Below are 19,389 nucleotides of genomic sequence, written 5' to 3'. Positions count from 1 at the left end.
ACAAGACCAGGAGAGTTAGTGGCTTCAGTGAAGTGAAAGGACACATCTTTGGGATGAGAAGAGAGCCTGGAACTGAATCCTCGGTGTTGAAGAATCATTCAAATGGCTATAGTAATTACAAAAAGAATTGTGTTATTGGATAGCCAACAAGGGCCTATTGTATAGTACACGGAGCTCTGCTCAGCATTAGTGGGAGGAGTGAATGAGAGCGGTGTTGGGGAGAATGGATACATGAATATGTATGGCTGAGTCTCTTCGCAGTTCACCTGAGACTATGACAACATTGTTAATTGGCTATCCCCCAGTACAAAAGTAAAAGTTCAAAAAATTAAAAAAACAAACCAAACAAAAATGTATAGGGAGCAGTATTGGAAAATAGAACAATAATCCAGGAGTGTAAACTCTTAGAGAGAAAAGGGAGATTGATCCAGGGGTTGGTGTTTGGCTGCATCAAGAAGGGGACGGCACTGCATGGTCTGCCCCAAAGCTGTAGGTTTAGGAAGAAAGGGGAATGGTCTGCCTCTAGATGCAAAAGTATGGAGTGTAAGCAAGAAAATGGCCACCCCACTGGCGACCATGGAGAAAGCAAGAAGTGGTTTCTTCAGGAGACAGGAGAAAAAGGTGCCGGGAACATCCAGAGTTTCAGAGACAGGGGAGTAGCTGCTTTTGCTAGAGCACTTGGAGCTCTGGAACTCTCCCCTGGAACTCTGCAACTCCAGGAACACACGGCCCCAGAGTAAAGGCAATGTGGTAGGCCAGGAAGGGGAAAATTATACAGAGCAGGCTTTGCTCCTGGGGGTTATAGAGTAATTATAACAAAAGAATTTCTAGTCACAATTTAAAAGCTTGTAGCAGTCATCCTCGGAGAAGACGATGGCACCCCACTCCAGTACTCTTGCCTGGAAAATCCCATGGATGGAGGAGCCTGGTGGGCTGCAGTCCACGGGGTCGCGAAGAGTCGGACACGACTGAGCGACTTCACTTTCACTTTTCACTTTCATGCATTGGAGAAGGAAGTGGGAACCCACTCCAGTACTCTTGCCTGGAGAATCCCAGGGACAGGGGGGCCTGGTGGGCTGCCGTCTGTGGGGTCGTACAGAGTCGGACACAACTGAAGCGACTTAGCAGCAGCAGCAGCAGCAGTCATCCTTGGCACAATGAAATTTCCATTGGCCGTAGTTCTTCAGGGCCCCATTATCACCATGTAACTTCGATCCTGTCTCCTCTGGTCCTCTCCTGCGGATGTTCCCATGTACACCCAAATTCCTGTGCCTCCACTTCACCCATTTCTTACTGATGCCAGGGCCCATAGCACTTAAGGGGCTCTGCTTCACATCCCCTCTCCATAAAAAAGCAAAACACAGATAGAAACAAACATTTAAAGTGAAAATCCACAGAGTTCTTCCTTCCTTAGTATAACTCAGACAAGAATGACCAGCCACCATCCCATGGTGAGTCATGAGGAAACTGAGCAATGAAAATGTTGCTGGTTCCTATTACTGCACCGAAAGGCAGTCGTTAAAATCTGTTTACATTTGAGACTCTAGACAGGAAAATGTTTGCCCAGTGAATTTTATTATCCTCATTTTTTTTTTCACTCAGCTGTAATTGTGGTCTAGTAAAAGCTTCAGAAGTAAACATATAGAACTTGTCAGTCTTCAGTTTAAACAAGAAAATTTGGGGGTTAAATTTTTTTTTCCAAAATCATACAGCCTAGAATATGTTTTGTCACTTGCTAGGCTTTAAGAAATAGAAGTTCAGTATAAGTTACTTTAGGTTCAAAGTCAGAAGGACTTTTAGATATTCTTAAGCATGACTGTATAATTATTAATGTGAGAAAATCGAAGTGCATAGAGATTAAGTGCCTTTGCAAGGTCACATGTCCAGTGGGAGTGGAGCCAAGATTAGAGTCCAGGACTCCTGAGTTCAGATCTTCTTTCCTCTTTGTCATCCACTTCCTTCAGGAGCAGCTCAGGGATTTAGTGATTTCATCCCACAAAACATAGCATGTCCCTTAAAAAGATTACATAGGTTTTCTTTGGATTCAAAGAGACGTTTTATTTAATCTGTTAAATAAAAATTTAGCTATGTCCTTACTTTTATTTCAAACAGCTTATTTTATAAAAGTCCTAATTATAAGCAACTTCTATATGACTTGCACTTGAACAGACCTTCTCTCTCAGATCTGTTCCATTGTGTTTAGTCAACAGTTTTCAATTATCTCTGACTATGTTAATAGAATGTATATTCATTTCAGTGCCAAAATGTTTCTGGGCATTTGGATATTATTTTCCTTTGCAGTTCATAAATAAAGTGGATGGACAGGGTTTCAAGAATCGCATCATTTCTGACTCTGTTTTGTCGATTTTATAGCCAGAAAGAGCTTTGTAACCTTTCAGCATATTCATGAATTAAATGAGAGTTAGTTCAAAGCACAGAACATTGGAAACAGATTCAGGCAAAATTTATCTTCAGCAGCAAAGAAGAATAATAAGACTATTCTACTTCATAGGAATATTAAGCAAAAACGAGCAAATAAATTATCACAGGGCAGTATACCATTTCAGTGTTTGACATAGGTGTTCTTTTTTTTTTTAAACACAATTTTAAGGAACTACACTCCAGCAATAAGTGGGAACAAGAAATGTTTTTTTAAAATGCCTAGTTTCCAGTAGCTAAATTTTTATTATCATGATCTTTTATATCAATATCTCTAAGTTTTAAAATAACCCGTTAGAGTTCCTTTATTATGTGTGTCTATTAATTTATTGATACAAGTTATTATAAGAAAAGTCTGAGATAAAAAATTTTCTTCTTTTAGAAGAAATATTACTTTAGAATATCCAGTAATGCTGGTGATCTTAAGTAAATTTTTCCAGAAGTTTTTAACATGTACACTTTTCATCACAATCTTAGAAATCATACTCCTAGAAAACTTCAAATAGATGTATCACTTTGTACTTCAGCCCTGATCATTGATATTGGTCCTTTTATTTTCAAACATCTTAAAACATATTTGTGAAGTAAATATTTACTTTGCGTTGGTGTTCTAAAATATCTAAAAAATCTTTGAAGGAATATTTTAAATTTATTTTGGCATCTCAGAAGTACAGGTCAGTGGATAAAGGATTTTTTTTTTTTAATAAAAGGTTGTTTGAAATGATCTTGATCTTCAGAGGCAGTAGCGATCTATAATTCCATAATAGCTGAAGGTTTTTTTGTGAAATCCACATTCTGCATACTACATACAGTAACTGCATTACTCTAAGTCTCATTTTTAATCTAGTAGGTGAATTAATGACATAAAACCTAGAATGAAGGCCCTCAAATTTAATAACCTGTTTTGAAATAAATGAAGAGTTAAATATGCTTTTAGAAAATCTGAACACTTTGAAGGGGAAAAAACAAGTCAACATTCCACATTCTTCACATTAATCCAAATCCTGCTAACTTAGGACTTTTATGCTCTTAGCCTTGCATTGTGATATCCTCTAGACACGGCTCTCCTTGGCCATGGTCAGTCCCTGGATGCACCCAAGCCTTTGGGTCCAAACTGAGGAAATCTCTCAGTATACAAATGCCTGTATCTTATTAAGGGTGCTGGATTTTTTCTGCTTTTCCCTTTCACAGGCACTTTGCTTGTACCAATGTAAATGTTATTTGCCAAAGAAAATGCACCAAAATATATGTTTGCTCTTCTCTGCATTATTTGGATTCAATAATATTTCATGTCATTTCATGTCCTAGTTTCTTTAAATAAATTAATAGGAACAGTTGTATTCATGTAAACTCTTTATAACATTGAATTGTAACACCAAAATGATAATCCGTTTGTTTGATTTGCTGTATATAATTATTCCCCATAATTGGTCATTGAGTTTGCAAATGATTTTTTTACCGTTTTAGGAAACACGATGTTGAGATGACTCTCTTACTGTGGCAACTGCTTTGGGCTTGAATTACATGTTTCTATTTCATTTAGTGATCCCTTTACCAATACTGACTGTACTTGTACTTTTGCTGGATGATTCAGAGATGAGTACTTTTTGTTTTTAGAGAATTTACTGTCCTCCCTGGTAGGGGTTAGATAATAATACAAGCACCATACAGAGTATGTACGGAGAGCTGTAGAAAGCCTTCCAGGGATATGCATAAGTGCAAAGGCCCTGAGGTTAGCGAGAATGTTTATTAGTCAGGGGCAAAATATGAGAATCAAGCTGTGGGAAATTATTTGACATAAAAAAGTAGAAGCCAGTTTGTGAAGATGTTAGGCACTCAAAATATAAAGACTAATGAAGTACACACCAGATATGAAGTTGTTTGATATTCTTAATAAGAGAACAAACAGGTCCCTTCACTTATCTGGCCTCAGTTTGCCCCTCAGACATTCAGCTTCCTTAGCAGAAAGGTGTGGTGTTAAATTAACCTCTACTGGATCTGCTTGAAGAGGAACAGTAAAAAGAAGGGAAAGTGAAGCCCACATCAGTTGTTTCATTTTGTTGCTTGTTAACAGGAAAACAAAGCAAAGACAGTAACTCTTTCCTGTTTTCTGAGCCAGAGAGGCCAGGCCAGTTAAAGTGTTAGGCACTCAAGTTAAATTTAACTTGAAAGTTAGGGGGTACCATTAAAATATTTGTGTGTATGGAAATGACAAGATCAGACTGGATTATTTGTTGAGTGTTAGGAACAATGCAGAATACATTTTTTTTTTCATTAAAATAAAAATGAAATTGTCCTATTAATGTTAAGCCCAAACCTTGTGGGGAAAAATGTTTTATAGAAATGTAAACAGAATGACTGAGAATGAGGGGACATGACATGATTTTAGAAGCTGCTCAAGTTAAAAAATGTATGCTTGAAAAATTAGCAGCATTCTACATTCTACTCAGAGAAAAGACCTTTTTCCTCATTTAATTAGTTTTACTTTTGGCTTAGTTGCTTGCTAGTCATTGTTAGTTTAATAGGAACTATATTAATTAAAAATTATAAGAGAAAATTGTGAAGACAAATGAATACATAGAGTCTTTCATATAGAGTTCCCCAATTTTAGTGAAAAGTTTGGAATGTACTTACCTTTCTATGGATGATATGTTGAATAAATTGTGGTCCATTCACAGCAGGAATTACTAGTTGTCAATAACAAGGAACAAATGATTGATATAACAATGAAGATGAGCCTCCAAGGGGATCATGCTGGGTTATACGGTCCCCAATAGTTATACACCGTGTGTGATATTTTCAAAACATTCTTGAAATGAAAAAAATCATAGGAATGGAGAATAGGCTAGTAGTTGCCAGGACTAAACTGACTGGTGGATGGTAGGGGAAGTGAGTGTAGCTCTAAAAGGGTAACTGAAGGGATTCTTGTGGGGATGGAAATATTGTACATCTTGACGATATCAATGTCAGTCTTTTGGTAGTGATGCTGTAGTATAGTCTTGCAAGTCATTACCATTGCGGGGAATTGGATAAAGGGTATTCAGATCCTCTTATTTCCCAAAGTAGATGTGGGTAAAAAATTATTTCAAAAATAAAAGGAAATTTTTCAAAGAAAAAGTTTGAAATGTCCTATAACATGTAGAGAATTTCAGTTATGCATCCTGAAATACTCAACCTACACCTCAAACTGTTTCCACATACATGATGCAGGTTTTAGAAATGTGATCTACCTGAGTAGAATAGAGTTCTATTAGAAATAGCCATTTTATGGATTAAATACCTAGCATAGAAAAAAATACCAGCTTATCTCTGAGACTGGAAAAGAAGGAACACAACATAATATCTAGTTTTTGTTAACTGTCTTCAGAGAACAAAGAATCAGTAAATAAAAATTACCCTTCCTTTTAAAATTTTGCCCAAATTTGGTGATAAGATGAATTCGTAATGGTTATTGTATTTGGTTTATAATTAATTTAGAACATCAAAACAGATTTCCCCAATAATAATTTAGCGGGAATGACCCAGAGATGAAGTTAATTGCCATAAAGCAAATAATACACTGTCAACAGCTTGCATCTACTCAAGATTCAGGCAGAAGGCCAGTTACTTCATCACTTTTCTGTTCGTCCCTTGGTTCCACAGTATTGGATGCGTTGTAAATACTGCTATTAGATGCTAGAATGGAAATTTCCTGTGTTGGCTGGGACATAAAAATATATAAAAGAAAAAAATCAAACAATAACATTTCCATATGGCTTTAGGATCCTGGTTGTATTTTCATAGGCATAATGTGACTGTAGCTGAGCATTAGATTTTTTTTCCCCCTTGATTCTTTTGTTTTTGTTCAATGAAATTTTTTAAAAGTAGGGCTAAACCCTCTTCTGTCTGCCAAAAAACTTACTATATGAGCTTATTTGCTACAGTGTGGATGGAAATGTCCCAATTCTTACTCACACAGCTTCATACTTTGTTAGAACACCAGTAAGGCACTCCACGTATTGGTGCCAATACCTGTATCTTTTTCGATATATCAGTACTTGAAAGATTTTTGTCATTAGCTCAGTATGTCACCTCTGGGCCAGCATAACTAAAGTTAGACGCTTTCTGAGTAAATGAAAAAATGCAGTATAATTAGCTCTGAGTTATTCATTCCGTGACTACAGTGAATTTCAGCAAAAGCTTTCTGGATATTGTCTGATTGTCATCCTTCTGTGCTGTGGTTGTGAAAAGCATTAAATGTAAATTAATTTAGACAACTCCATCTAGTCTGTAAAAGAGTGCCTTATGACTATGAGGTTTTAAATTAGATTTTAAAACAAATATTTCAAAAAAGCAACATTTATTTTAATCCTGCATTTAGGTAAGCATCATTGTCATGTAGAAATAATACATACATATGCTAGCATTATACAAAATTTGTGTAATATCTATTCATTATCTGGGTCAGGTCATAAAAGAGCACTTGAAGCATAGGGAAACTAGGCAGATGTTGACCAAAAATTTCCTGAATTCTCACATTTAGGTAACCGCTACCTAGTAAGGCTGGTTTTCTCTGTGAAGAAAACTTAACATTGTAAGTCATTTCTGCTTCTCTGAGTTTCCTAATTATTATTGCATGACAGTCATAGGACCCTAACTAATGGGCCCTTCAATAGTGATACAAAGACTTGTGATTTTTTTTTTTCCTTAATCCTTCATGACCTGTCTGGCTTTACAGTTATTGACTGATTTAATTATTTTATAGGGTCAAACAAGTTACATTTGATTATTAAATCCTATATAGATATTTAGACTGTTTTAGGAAAAGAGAATCAACACATATGTAGTTGGCTTTTTCAGTGTAAGATGAAATAATATAAGTGTTGTCAAGTAAGAGTGCTTACAAGGTTCTGAGCGAAATGAGTATCACGTACAAATAGTCATTTTTACCTCTTATAATCAAACTTCATCTTACCAGAGAAAGGAAAAAAGCCCATTTTCTGAAATCTTGTGAAAAATGGGAAAACTGCCATGGTTTTTCTTAGAGAACAGGATAATCATTAGGGAGTATTTCTTGAATTCTTGGGTTTTTTACCAAAAGTGACAAAAAAGATTTGAGTTATACTCGAAATAAGCTTACCTCCTAAAACTTACCCCCATGCTGTACAGCCAGGTGATAAAATGTTCACACGTTTATATGAGTGTTTATGTGTTTATGTGCTTTTGTGACAGCACAGAGACTTTATAAAAATACAGCTTTCCACCACTGAATGCTAAAAGATGATACAGTCCTTTATAAGTATCTTTAATTAATGTTTTATCAACTCATGCTACCATAATCTTTTTGTATTATAAAGCTTTCCATTTAGTTGCTAACAATTAAAAAAAAATATTATTCATCTTACTTAAGCCTAGAGGTACATTTTGTTTTGCACATTATAAATAATATCATTTTCATTGATCTAATCTAAAATTTGTTTAACATATGAAAAGTACAAGCCTAAGAATACCTCCTAAGTCCATCACATAGAGGCCTATAATAACAATTCTTTTGATGTTTATTTGCTCTTTTCAGGAGAAAGGAAAACAACAGTGTCTTGCACAAAAATCATGAACAAAAATATCAGCATTGTGGATAACAAGAAATGCAAGTACTTAACAAAGCCAGAGCCACAGATTCGCAAGTGCAACGAGCAGCCATGCCAAACAAGGTAAACCTGTCTCAACACTCATTAAAGAATCACAGTGTCTTAAAAGCAGTACAGTGTGTTGTGTACCAAAATGAAAGGCTTTAAATAAGCAGGGTCTAAGAAAGGAGCGTAATCAACTCTAGGGAACGGGTGTTGGAGAAGCAAGGCTAGGATTGATGTCTACCTTATCTACTGCTCACAGTGTGAAAACAACTCCTAACTGAATAAGGAAGGAGTAGTTAAAATTATTTGGTAACCTGTTGGTCACCTCTTCAGAAATCTAACTATTTGGCTGAATTCAACTACTCATTCCCAAATTCTCCAAAATGATATGTTGCTGCTGCTAAGTCGCTTCAGTCGTGTCCAACTCTGTGTGACCCCATAGACGGCAGCCACCAGGCTCCCCCATCCCTGGGATTCTCCAGGCAAGAACACTGGAGTGGGTTGCCATTTCCTTCTCCAATGCATGAAAGTGAAAAGTGAAAGGGAAGTCACTCAGTCGTGTCCGACTCTTAGCCACCCCATGGACTGCAGCCTACCAGGCTCCTCCGTCCATGGGATTTTCCAGGCAAGAGTACTGGAGTGGGGTGCCATCGCCTTCTCCAAAATGGTATGTTAGGACCTGCCAATGATGATATAAAATAAAGTGGGACTGACCAGGACCCAGTCCCTGACACAACAATGAGAGCATTTGGTCCTTCTGGCCCCCAAGTTTAGATTCTCACTTCTTTGCCCCAGAGACAAGCTGATTCTTCATCTCTGATCACCAGATTCCTGACCTGGGTCCTAGCTATTAGAAAATTGGTTCCTTTGGTCCCCTGTGACTTTCTCAGTGAGTAACAAGCAACAAGGCAGGCAAGAAACCCATGAGTAGGGGATAGAACAGCCATGCTGAGCAGCTTAAAGTGATGTAGAAGGAAGGATACCCCTTAGTAACCATCAGAGATGGGTGAATGGAACCTAAGCATGATTTTGGAGCAAGGCTGTGCAGAATGGTTTCTGGCACGGGGCTCCTGAAAAAATCACTGTGGTCTCATATAAAAATTGATGTTGGGCTTGAGTGGGACTCAGCCCCAGTGTCATTCGTCCTCACAGCTTTGAAGGATAGAGTGACAAAAAGAGTCTGAGGCTGGGTTGATTTCTCTGGAATCTGGAGACACAGACTTTTATTCTATCCTGACACTCAGAGATTTGTTGAAGCTCAGTGAGTTAGGGTGTATGCATGAGTTCGTAGGGAGTCAAACAATTGATCTCCTGTCCCAGTAGTTTCTGCAGTGGAGTCACAGTGAATGTATACATCTCGGATATTCAGAGAACTCGTAGCTTTGGGGTGCTCTCTAAGATAAGCTTCCTCGTGACCTTCCACCACAATGTATGGGGAGCTAAAGGAGAAGGAGCAGGAGAGCTGCCAATTAACTATATTTAGGCTTTTTCTGTCTTCAGTAATCTCTCTGGGAATTAGTGTCACATAGGCTAATGCTCAGTTCCTCTGGTTTCTCTTTTCCTCTCCACCTTCCCCCATCAGATGTAGCACTGCATCCGAGTTCCCTCTGTTTCTGGCTTATTGCAAAACTCTCCATATCTGGCTCATGCTATGTTAATGAGAACTTAAAAGAATTTGGATAATCTTGTCTTCCTCTACAAAGCTGAAATTTCAAGACTTGCTTTTCTGTAGACTCAGTATATTTAAGGTATCAAAAGCTGATTACTACTTTTTCTTTGCTTTGCATTCATGTTCTAAAAATCCTACCCTCCTCCCTGACAGGGGAAAATATGCTCCTAAAGAATAGAATATTAATATGTAAAAGAATATCCAAAAGAAAAAAGTATACTAAAGTACTTTCAGTAATGTTTAACAGTCCCTTTGCTCCAGCCAGACTATATTCTTTTAATCCTAACTCTGTGGGTGAACCAATTAAGTGCTTTTGTAAGGCAGAGTACTAATCAACAGAAAGGGTGACCTAGGGAAATATTGTTGCCTAGAGTCAGGTCTTTGGTTCTTTTTCATTGGGTACTAAGCAGATAGATACAGAAGTTGAATTTTTAGCTTTTGCCTTGTCAGCTAAAGAACTTGGATTTTTTGTTGTTATTATTACTATTCCTAAGAATTATCTTTTTCGTTTTCATCCCTTTTAATAGACATCAAATGCTAATTTACCTTGTGTTAAATAATTTATTAAAATGTTTCAAAACAGCATTTGTTTTATATACCATATAGCTTTGCCATCTGGGTCAAAGAGCAGTGGCTTTTTCTGGTCTGTCGGGAACATTGAATGAGCTGGGTTTGAGGACTCTAGGGCATTTTGTCACTTCCATACTGGGTCTGTGAAGAATTGAGTGTACAGTACAGGCCAGTTATTGTTCATTCACTGACCTCAGCTATCTTGGGGAAAAATGCCCTGATAATGACTTGGTAAAATGAATGGTTTTAAAAGGCCAGTACATTTCTGAGTGAAAAATTTTTTCAGCTGGAGACTGGAATCTCTCTTTTTGTTAGAGATTATTGTCTACTTTCCCTTGGAAAAGGAGGTGGTATATTTTAAACCACCAGGAAGCAATGTCAGTGAGGTTAACCAAAATATTGAAAAGCAAGAAATGGACACAGCAATTATGAGGACTCATCACAGGAAAACTTGCCAAGACTTATTGCCATAGCACAACTTTCATTCCTCTTGCTTTCTTTCCCCCACTGTGCTGAGAAACATTCTAATTGCTATTGACATTTATTGAAAAAGTCACCAAATAGCCTGATGTAAACTTGTGTACCATATAGAAAATACACTGATGCACTAACTGTGTAAGCAGTAGTCTTGCAGATAAGAAAATGAGATAATTCCAAATTAGATGAATTCTAAGATACAAAATGTTTTCCTTCACTACACAATGTGTTACATATTTTTGTTCTTATTTTTCAGCAGTTTTCCAAGGAATGAAAAAAAGTGAATTTTTATCGTTGCACTTTGGGTTTCTAAAACTTACTTTATTTAAAAAATTTGAGATTTCATGAAATTGTAAATACTTCTCTTTTCAGTACTGTCTTCTGTAGTTCCATGGTTGGTTCCCTAGTTTAGGGGCAAGACACATAGATGGGTTCATATTGTTCTTATAACCTAGGTATTCTTGTGGGGAAAGATGAAGCAGAAACAAATAAACTTGGAAGATAAATATTCACTTTAGGAAAAATCCACTAGGGGACTCCATAGCAAACTGGTAGGTCTGCATCATACTTGGTAGACGAGCAGACAGGAACTTTCTTAGAGGCAGTATTGGAGTGCAAATGTTATGGTGATGTTTTCTTCTTTTTTAGAAATAAGAGCATAGACTCATTTAGGATTGAGCCATTATACAGATGCAAAAACTAGGTGGCCTGAGCATATGACTTCTCAAACTTTGGAGCATTGCCACAAGCCAGGTGACAGAGGGCAGAGGATAACAGAGTCCTTGTGGGATGGATGGAGAAAGTACTCCAGGAGGAAGGGTCTTGGACCTGGATGTTAAGGATCTAGGCTGTGGATGCTTCATAAATAAGTTCCATCAGGTGAAATAGAAAGGTCTAGAAGTCAGTTGAGCATATGGTTTATGTTCTAAGATAAACATAGAGAAATATAAGAATAATTATAAATACACTCTGGCATATATAGAACATACTATATACTCAATGCCTTTTGTATGTCAGACACTATAATAATAAACACTAACAAATGAGAAACATGGAACTGTAGCAGCTGCTAAGTATTGTGTCACGAATACAGATAGTAAGGAAGCCAGCTTGATGCTCATGGCTTCTGATTGCCCTGTGCTGTGCTGTAGTGTTACGTAGATCATTTAGTAAGGGGTTTAAGTCCCCCTCTGTGCATGTGTGCTGAGTCACTTCAGTCCTGTCTGACTCTTTGTGAACTTATGGACTGTAGCCCACCAGGCTCCTCTGTCCATGGGATTCTCCAGGCAAGAATACTGGGGTGGGTTGCCCTGCCCTCCTCTAGGGGATCTTCCCAACCCAGGGACTGAACCCATATCTCTTATGTCTCCTGCACTGGCAGGGGTGTTCTTTCCCACTAGCGCCACCTGGGAATCCCAAAATCCCCCTATAAGCTTATCTAAATAATCCGAAAGGCCCAGAGGGCTTTTTTTTTTTTTTTTTTGACAGGAATCATGCAGAAACAAAATTTTATGAATCACTTTTCTGTCATAGGCCTTGGCTCCTTCCTGAAATAAATTTGGGGAGATGTTTGAATGAGTGGTCCTTAGGGTTGATCCCAGTTCATTAGAAATGGAAGTGGCATAGAGATGCATCACTGCCCATAATGGTTGTTTGGAAAAAGGATCTTCATCTATGTATTAAAATACATATGAATTGGCAGAATCAGTGAAATCTGAGAATAATATTGAAGTCCTGAGAACCTCTAAAATCAGCTCACTTTGCATGTAGCCTGTCACTTTGATGCTAATGATCACATTGTAACAAGATAGCAGCCAGCCTAAAGAAGCGACTTTGGCTCTCCGTGGAGGGTCCACCCCAGACATAAAAACCTGGTTGCAGGTGATGGGCATAAAACATTAGTGATTGCTTCCCCAGGTAAGTGGGGTTCTCCAAGACAGGCTTCTTTTATTTGCCAATACCTGCACGTGTCCCCTTGCGAGGTAGTCGGCAGTCTCATTTCAGTTTCTGACTCCACAACTTTGTAACCTTAGGGAAGTCACTACATCTCCCCTTGCCTCAGTTTCCCTTTCTGTAAATGGCCGCAGAAGTTGTAGAACTTAACAGGTGGGGTTATTGTGAAGGTTCTAAATGCAGAGAATAGGAACAAACTCATTTATGTTATGCAGTTTTATTCTTGTTAGATCCCTCAATATGGCAATGGGACAGGCAGTAGCCAGCAAAGCATGCAAGATGACAGGGCCTGAGTCTGATAAGTTCTTTGAGATTCTAATAAGAGCAAGGCTCTGAGATAAGAAGTACGGAGAATTCAAAGCAATAGAAAGCCTTGGTGTCGTAGGAAAAAAACTCAAATATTAGTTAAAAAAATATTCATTTTGATATTTGGCAAAACTAATACAATTATGTAAAGTTTAAAAATAAAATTAAATTTAAAAAAATACAGTGGTGCAAACATAATGTATAGCATTCTGCCAATTCTAGCCATGTCAAAATATGCAGTAAGTAGATATCTTTTAGTTTGTCTCACTGACTCTTGCTTTACTTTTAGGTGGATGATGACAGAATGGACCCCCTGTTCACGAACTTGTGGAAAAGGGATGCAGAGCAGACAAGTGGCCTGTACCCAACAGCTGAGCAATGGAACCTTGACCAGAGCCCGGGAGAGGGACTGCGCGGGGCCCAAGCCGGCCTCCGCCCAGCGCTGCGAGGGCCAGGACTGCATGACTGTGTGGGAGGCGGGCGTGTGGTCCGAGGTATGGTCTCTGCCCTGATGCTTCTCCATTTTCTTCTGCCTTTCTGACTCTCAGCCTGTATAAGGTTGTGTTGTATCAAAATCAGAGTCTCTCTGCATGGCAGTTTTAATACTGTTTATTGATTTTTCTGGTGATAAAAGGAATACATTCATTTCAAATAATTTTGAAAGTAGGAAAAACACCGATTTACTCTTTATACTGTGAATATCGTAACATAATCACGAGCATATATTATGTACATTTTAGAATCCAAATTTTTTATTTCTATGCCATAAGTATACTCTATAGTGGGCACATATGAAAATACACATTGACTCATCCTATATCTCTGAGCATTTAGAAGAGAAAGGAGAAGAAAGGATATTAACACTTAACAGTCATTTCTTGTGAATAGGGCTTCTGTTTTTACCTCGTATTTAGTAACTTTTTGATATTTAATCACCAATGCAGAAAAGTTAAGTTTCACCATTTTATAGTACTTTGGCTCAGAGAAATTAGTTTACTTAAAGTCCTACTTAAGTGCTGGACCTGAGATTTGACCTCAGTACTACCTAACACCGCATATGTACCCGCCAGCTTATCACGTGTAGCATACAGCTTTGTCCCGTGCCAAACCGTTTGCTTATTTTGTTATCGTGGTACATGTCTTCTCATGATGATTAACACCAGTCAATACTTATATTTACTAGCCACTCCAAAGCGTTTTAGGTGGGCTTGTGGGTGCATGTACACGAACACCCTCACACTTGTATACGAATATACATGTGCAAAGACACATGTGCATGCACGTCCATAGCCGAAACATTCATATGCTTGATTTCAAAATATTAGTTGGGATGTAAAAACGACAAACTGAAAATGCCAAGCTGCAGTAAGTAGCCATTCGTTTGAAAATTGAGGACAGAGTAGCTTAGATAATAAGGTTTGGGGATATTCTTCAGTTAACCCAACCTCCCCCCCAAAAAAACACACTAGCAAATAGTGTATCTTTCTCTTGTCTTATTTCTGAGCTTTACGAGCCTTTTTAGTAGAGACTCCAAGAGCGTAGCCTTCCAGGTCCTCAAAGCCCTGGCGAGGCTGAAAATGGTAGAAAAGGACAAAGAAGGGGGTTGCAAACTGAACACCTCAGGGACAGAGGGGTCTGGACAAAATATCCAGACAGGTGGCGGCTGCCAACACGGAGCATTAGAACAAATTAATGCTGGATTAATAAATGCTTCATTCATTAAAAAAAAAAAAAGATTTTGTTGAAAAGATCCTTCATCATGTATGATATATATCAGTTTTACATCAAAATGGATCAGTTCAGTCTGGAGAAATGATTCACATGAACATCAGAGAAACAGAAATACCCTACCTTCATCTTAAGTGTAACACTTTTGCAAACTCTTCAAGAGGGATTAGGTCAGAAATGTTCTAACATACTGATTTTTGGCACCAGATGGGAGAAGTAATATGTCTCAAAGTAATATACCAATCTTGAAAATATCTCTTGTTTTTATTTAATATAAAAATTGAATTTATAGAACAGGATTAGTTTCCATTGGAAAAAATGTGCTAAGTCACTTCAGTCATGTCTGATTCTTTGCAACCCCATGGACTGTAGCCCATGAGGCTCCTCTGTCCATGGGAGTCTCCAGGCAAGAATACTGGAGTGGGTTGCCATTCCCTTCTCCAGGGGATCTTTCTGACCCAGAGATCGAACCCTCATCTCCTGTGGCTTCTGCTTGCAGGCAGATTATTTACCACTGAGCCACCAGGGAAGCCCCATTGGAAAAAAAAAATTTAATGTAAATATTAAAATACCAAATCACACGTGTAGTCTGCCTTAAGGCTCAAGACATTCAAATACAAACTAAAAATTATGAGACAATGACTCATTTGTGCCAAATGTATTATATTTAAAATCTCATGAGTTCTATGCTTCAGTTTTCAGAAAAACAACTGCTGAAATCTGCTGCTACATCCTTGCTAACTGTATCACTGTAGCTCTTTCTTTGGAACTTTTCCAGATATAAATATAAATTGGAGTTTTCAAGTTTTGCCATGTCTCTCGTCCCTTCCTCCCTCTCAGCTGTCATACCCAATGGCATTTTGGTTCCTGTGTCCAGATAATCAGTGCTGCACACTCTTGTAAGACTGAGAAGCTTTATACATGTTCCTTAATGGGGAGCATAAATGTAAAAGAGAAGGTTAGTTATATCCTACAGGCCTCATACCTGTTATATCACATCAGTTATACCTGTTAATCAAGCATCATACCTCATACCTGTTAATCAAGCATCAGTTATTCATGAGATGAACTGAACTTTTTGAACTGAATTTTATTTTCAATCCAAACAACCATTTAGAATGATGATTTCTAGAAGTATACAATTATGTAAAGAAACTTTTGTTTTTGCTACATATTCTCTGTTTTAACTTTATATCCTCTTAGAAATTGTCATTTTTTTACAAGCACTTCTTAAGGCTAACACAAACTAAGTCTTCACCAAAAATACTTGCATAATTATATATGATAATTTGATGTCAGTTATTAGGTTAGTGTTTTACACTTTGACCACAATTATCTGTCTTTCATAAGCAATCACGGTGTTACAGAACTCTCTGTAGTAATGGTCCTGTGTTCCTGAAACCCATTCATTTCTAGCACTGTGCCTGAAGCACTGTCTGGCCTCTGATGCTAGGGCATAGCCTTCATTCTGGCCTTTGTGTAGGTGATAGGTGTATGAGAGATAAGAACCAGTTCCTAATGTAATTTGATCATCAAGTCTATATCTTGTAATCACCAGCTTTATCCACAGTCTCTGACGTTATTTTCCAGTGTTCCGTCAAGTGTGGCAAGGGTGTACGTCATCGGACTGTGAGGTGTACTAACCCTAGAAAGAAATGTGTCCTCTCCACCCGACCCAGGGAGGCTGAAGACTGTGAGGATTACTCCAAATGCTATGTGTGGCGGATGGGTGACTGGTCTAAGGTGAGAACCTTTCTGTACATTCTCAGTATTAAGTTTCTGTATTGTCAGCATTGCCCTGAGTACTATAACCACACGATATGAAGTACAGGAGGCATAGAAGATAGAGCTAAGGTAGAGTATTACATATGTACGTGTGTAGTTGCAAAGTCATGTCTGGCTCTTTGCAACCCATTGGACTATAGCCCCTGGGCTCCTCTGTCCATGAGGTTTTCCAGGCAAGAATACTGGAGTGAGTTGCCATTTCCTCCTCCAGGGTATCTTCCCGACCCAGGGATAGAGCCCACATGTCCTGCATTAGCAGTTGGATTCTTTACCACTGAGCCAAGAGTATTAAATACTACAGTCCAAATCCTATTTTTCTGTCTATGATAATAACTCTATAAAACTGTTCTAAATAATAAGTATCAGTAAGATAGAAACATGTAAAGTACTGAACACCATTTTTGACACAAAGGAAGCTCTCGACAAGTATTACATATTATTATTGTTTTGCTGCTTGTAATGTTGATACTGATTTTGCTCAGAATATTTTTTGTATAAAACTTGTCTTAAAAAAAAAAAAAAAAACTTGTCTAGTGAGTAGAATACTACCAGATAATTTCCTTTGAAATATAAGTAAGGTAGATAATGACAGGACCAAAGAGAATTCCCATCTTAATATGTAAAGGGTATTGTTTTCCCCACCATTATTTTGGATTGTACATAGAAGAAATTGAAAGGAGCAGAATTCTTGAAGTCCTTTATTCAAATCAGGTAGACACAGTTTCGTTCACAGGTGAACAGTGAGTTTATTCATTTAATGGTAATATTTAAAATTTATGAATTAAGTAGAACTTTATGGGTTGTAGAAAATAGCTCAGATAGTCACTCTAAAAGTATTAATAAATCCCATGTTTTTAGATACAATTCTGATCATATCTGAGTGAAAATAGCTGTCAAATACTAACTTTTAGAAGTTTTAGTCAGATGATCCCTTGTGCCTTGCTATATTGAACCTGTTATCATGGAATCTAATGTTCTAAGGCTTACAATAGACATAATAAATCTACTTTATAAATTCCCTGTTGTATTACAAATAAAAAAAAAATGGTACCTGCCATGGCATGGAGGGGCAAGTGATAGCTGTTCATGAATAAACCTAAAGGATATTCTGAAAGAAATATTCTCATTGTACAACTTTCTTTGGTTAGTCAGCCTCCTCATTATTACTCAAAAAGAAATCCATGACATTTAAAATCTATTTTCTTATGATTTTTCATGCCTTTATTCTCCAGTGAAAGTTTGTATATTAACTTTGCATATGAATTCTCACTGAACTGTGCTGTTTCCACATCTTTGAACATTGGGACTCTACAAGGTACATTTGTCAACAATGTAAATCAGCCCCTGACTACAGAATTAGGAAATAACCCAATCCATGCAGCTTTTAGCTGGTGAACCATATAAGGAAACTTCACACTTCAGAGTAAGCAACCTTTAGACAAAAGAGAATTCTAAATTGACCATAAATAATTTATTTCATGTTCAGGCTTTAGAGTTCCCACTTCTAAGAGACAAATAGAGTGATGGAGAAAGATATGGCTTGCAAGTCAAGAACATGGGGTACAGTTAGGACTCCCTCATTGACTGCTTCTGTGTCTAATTCCTTAAGAGTGAAATAAGGAAAATAGATAACACCGTTATTTTTGATCCATTTTTATATTAACACCTCATTTGACACTGAAAGTTTAAACTAGGTTGAGGAAATGAATGTACTCCTTGCGGGAGTATGTGAAGGATCACCTATTGATCAGTTGTAGAAACTGCATTTGTTTATTTTGGCTAGCGAAATTCTAGATGTTTTCCCAAAATGAAATAATTCTGCTCTAACAAAAAGTTTTAAAATGACTGGAATAAATGAGCAATATTCTTCCAACTTCATTAATAGAAATATTCTAAGTGATAAATGTTAATCCCTAGTTAACTATAAAAAGCAAAATTATTACAAAAAATAGAAGGTCCAGATATAATTTGTGACCCAGAATGCTAAGCTCCCACATTGCTGCATATGGAAATAAGGCTAGCAAATCTTATTTACATGACGAATACTATTGCAATTGATTAATAAATGTGCCTGTTTTGTGGCCTCTGGTCAAATCTTAAGCAAAATCAAAATTAACAGGGGAGATCATAAAAAACATTGATTTGTGCTAAGCCTGAAAAAAATTTTTTTTCAATTTTACCACCATTTACATGTACGTAGGACTTCCCTTGTGGCTCAGTAGTAAAGAACCTGCCTGCCACTGCAGGAAATGGGGTTTCCATCCATGGTAGGGAAGATCCCCTGGAGGAGGAAATGGCAACCCAGTCCAGTATTCTAGCCGGAAGAATCCCACAGACAGAGGAGCCTGGCGTGCTGCAGTCCATGGGGTGGCAAAAGAGTCAGACATGACTTAGCAGCTAAACAACAGTTTTTAAATAGGCTTGTATTGAATTAGTTTAAATTCATCTTTGTTATGTTACTCCATTGCTACCTAGCTAGAATAGCCTTTTTGAGTAAAGAAAGTAATGGATAGATCTAATAAATGCTCATTTTTACTCAGTGACTTTTAACCTTTGTTTGTTGCAGTTTGTTTGCTTATGTAGAAGATCCAGTTATACTGTGTTTTCTACCCTTTTTATGAATGTCTGTTCTTTCCCTTGAAGCTGTTTTCTTTCTTTCTTTCTTTTTTTTTAGTCTCAACATAACAGTTTCAAACAGCATGCACAAATTAAAGCCAGTGGCTCCATGCTAGCTTTATTGATTTCTCCCCTCTTGTTTTACCCTTAATGTATCACTTTCATGTTCAAATGAAGACCATCCCAAAATAATTACCAAGAAAAAGAATGGTGCTGTGATTATTAAGTTTCGGT

The 19,389-nt window shown here is 37.5% G+C and overlaps 1 protein-coding gene across 1 annotated transcript in view; it reads left to right on the top strand.

The window, feature by feature from the left end:
• The window catches only part of ADAMTS19 (ADAM metallopeptidase with thrombospondin type 1 motif 19), a 266,648-nt gene that overhangs the window by 219,910 nt on the left and 27,349 nt on the right, over nucleotides 1-19,389 (top strand). Inside the window, exons 19-21 of the mRNA XM_061422888.1 lie at nucleotides 7,994-8,129; nucleotides 13,316-13,520; nucleotides 16,345-16,497. Of these exons, the coding sequence (XP_061278872.1) occupies nucleotides 7,994-8,129; nucleotides 13,316-13,520; nucleotides 16,345-16,497 (494 nt within the window). The remainder of the gene's footprint in view (nucleotides 1-7,993; nucleotides 8,130-13,315; nucleotides 13,521-16,344; nucleotides 16,498-19,389) is intronic.

Source organism: Bos javanicus, chromosome 7 (genome assembly GCF_032452875.1).
Source record: "Bos javanicus breed banteng chromosome 7, ARS-OSU_banteng_1.0, whole genome shotgun sequence".
NCBI lineage: Eukaryota > Metazoa > Chordata > Mammalia > Artiodactyla > Bovidae > Bos > Bos javanicus.
The sequence above is the reverse complement of the archived record's forward strand: the minus strand, read 5'-3'. Positions and strand labels throughout refer to the sequence as shown.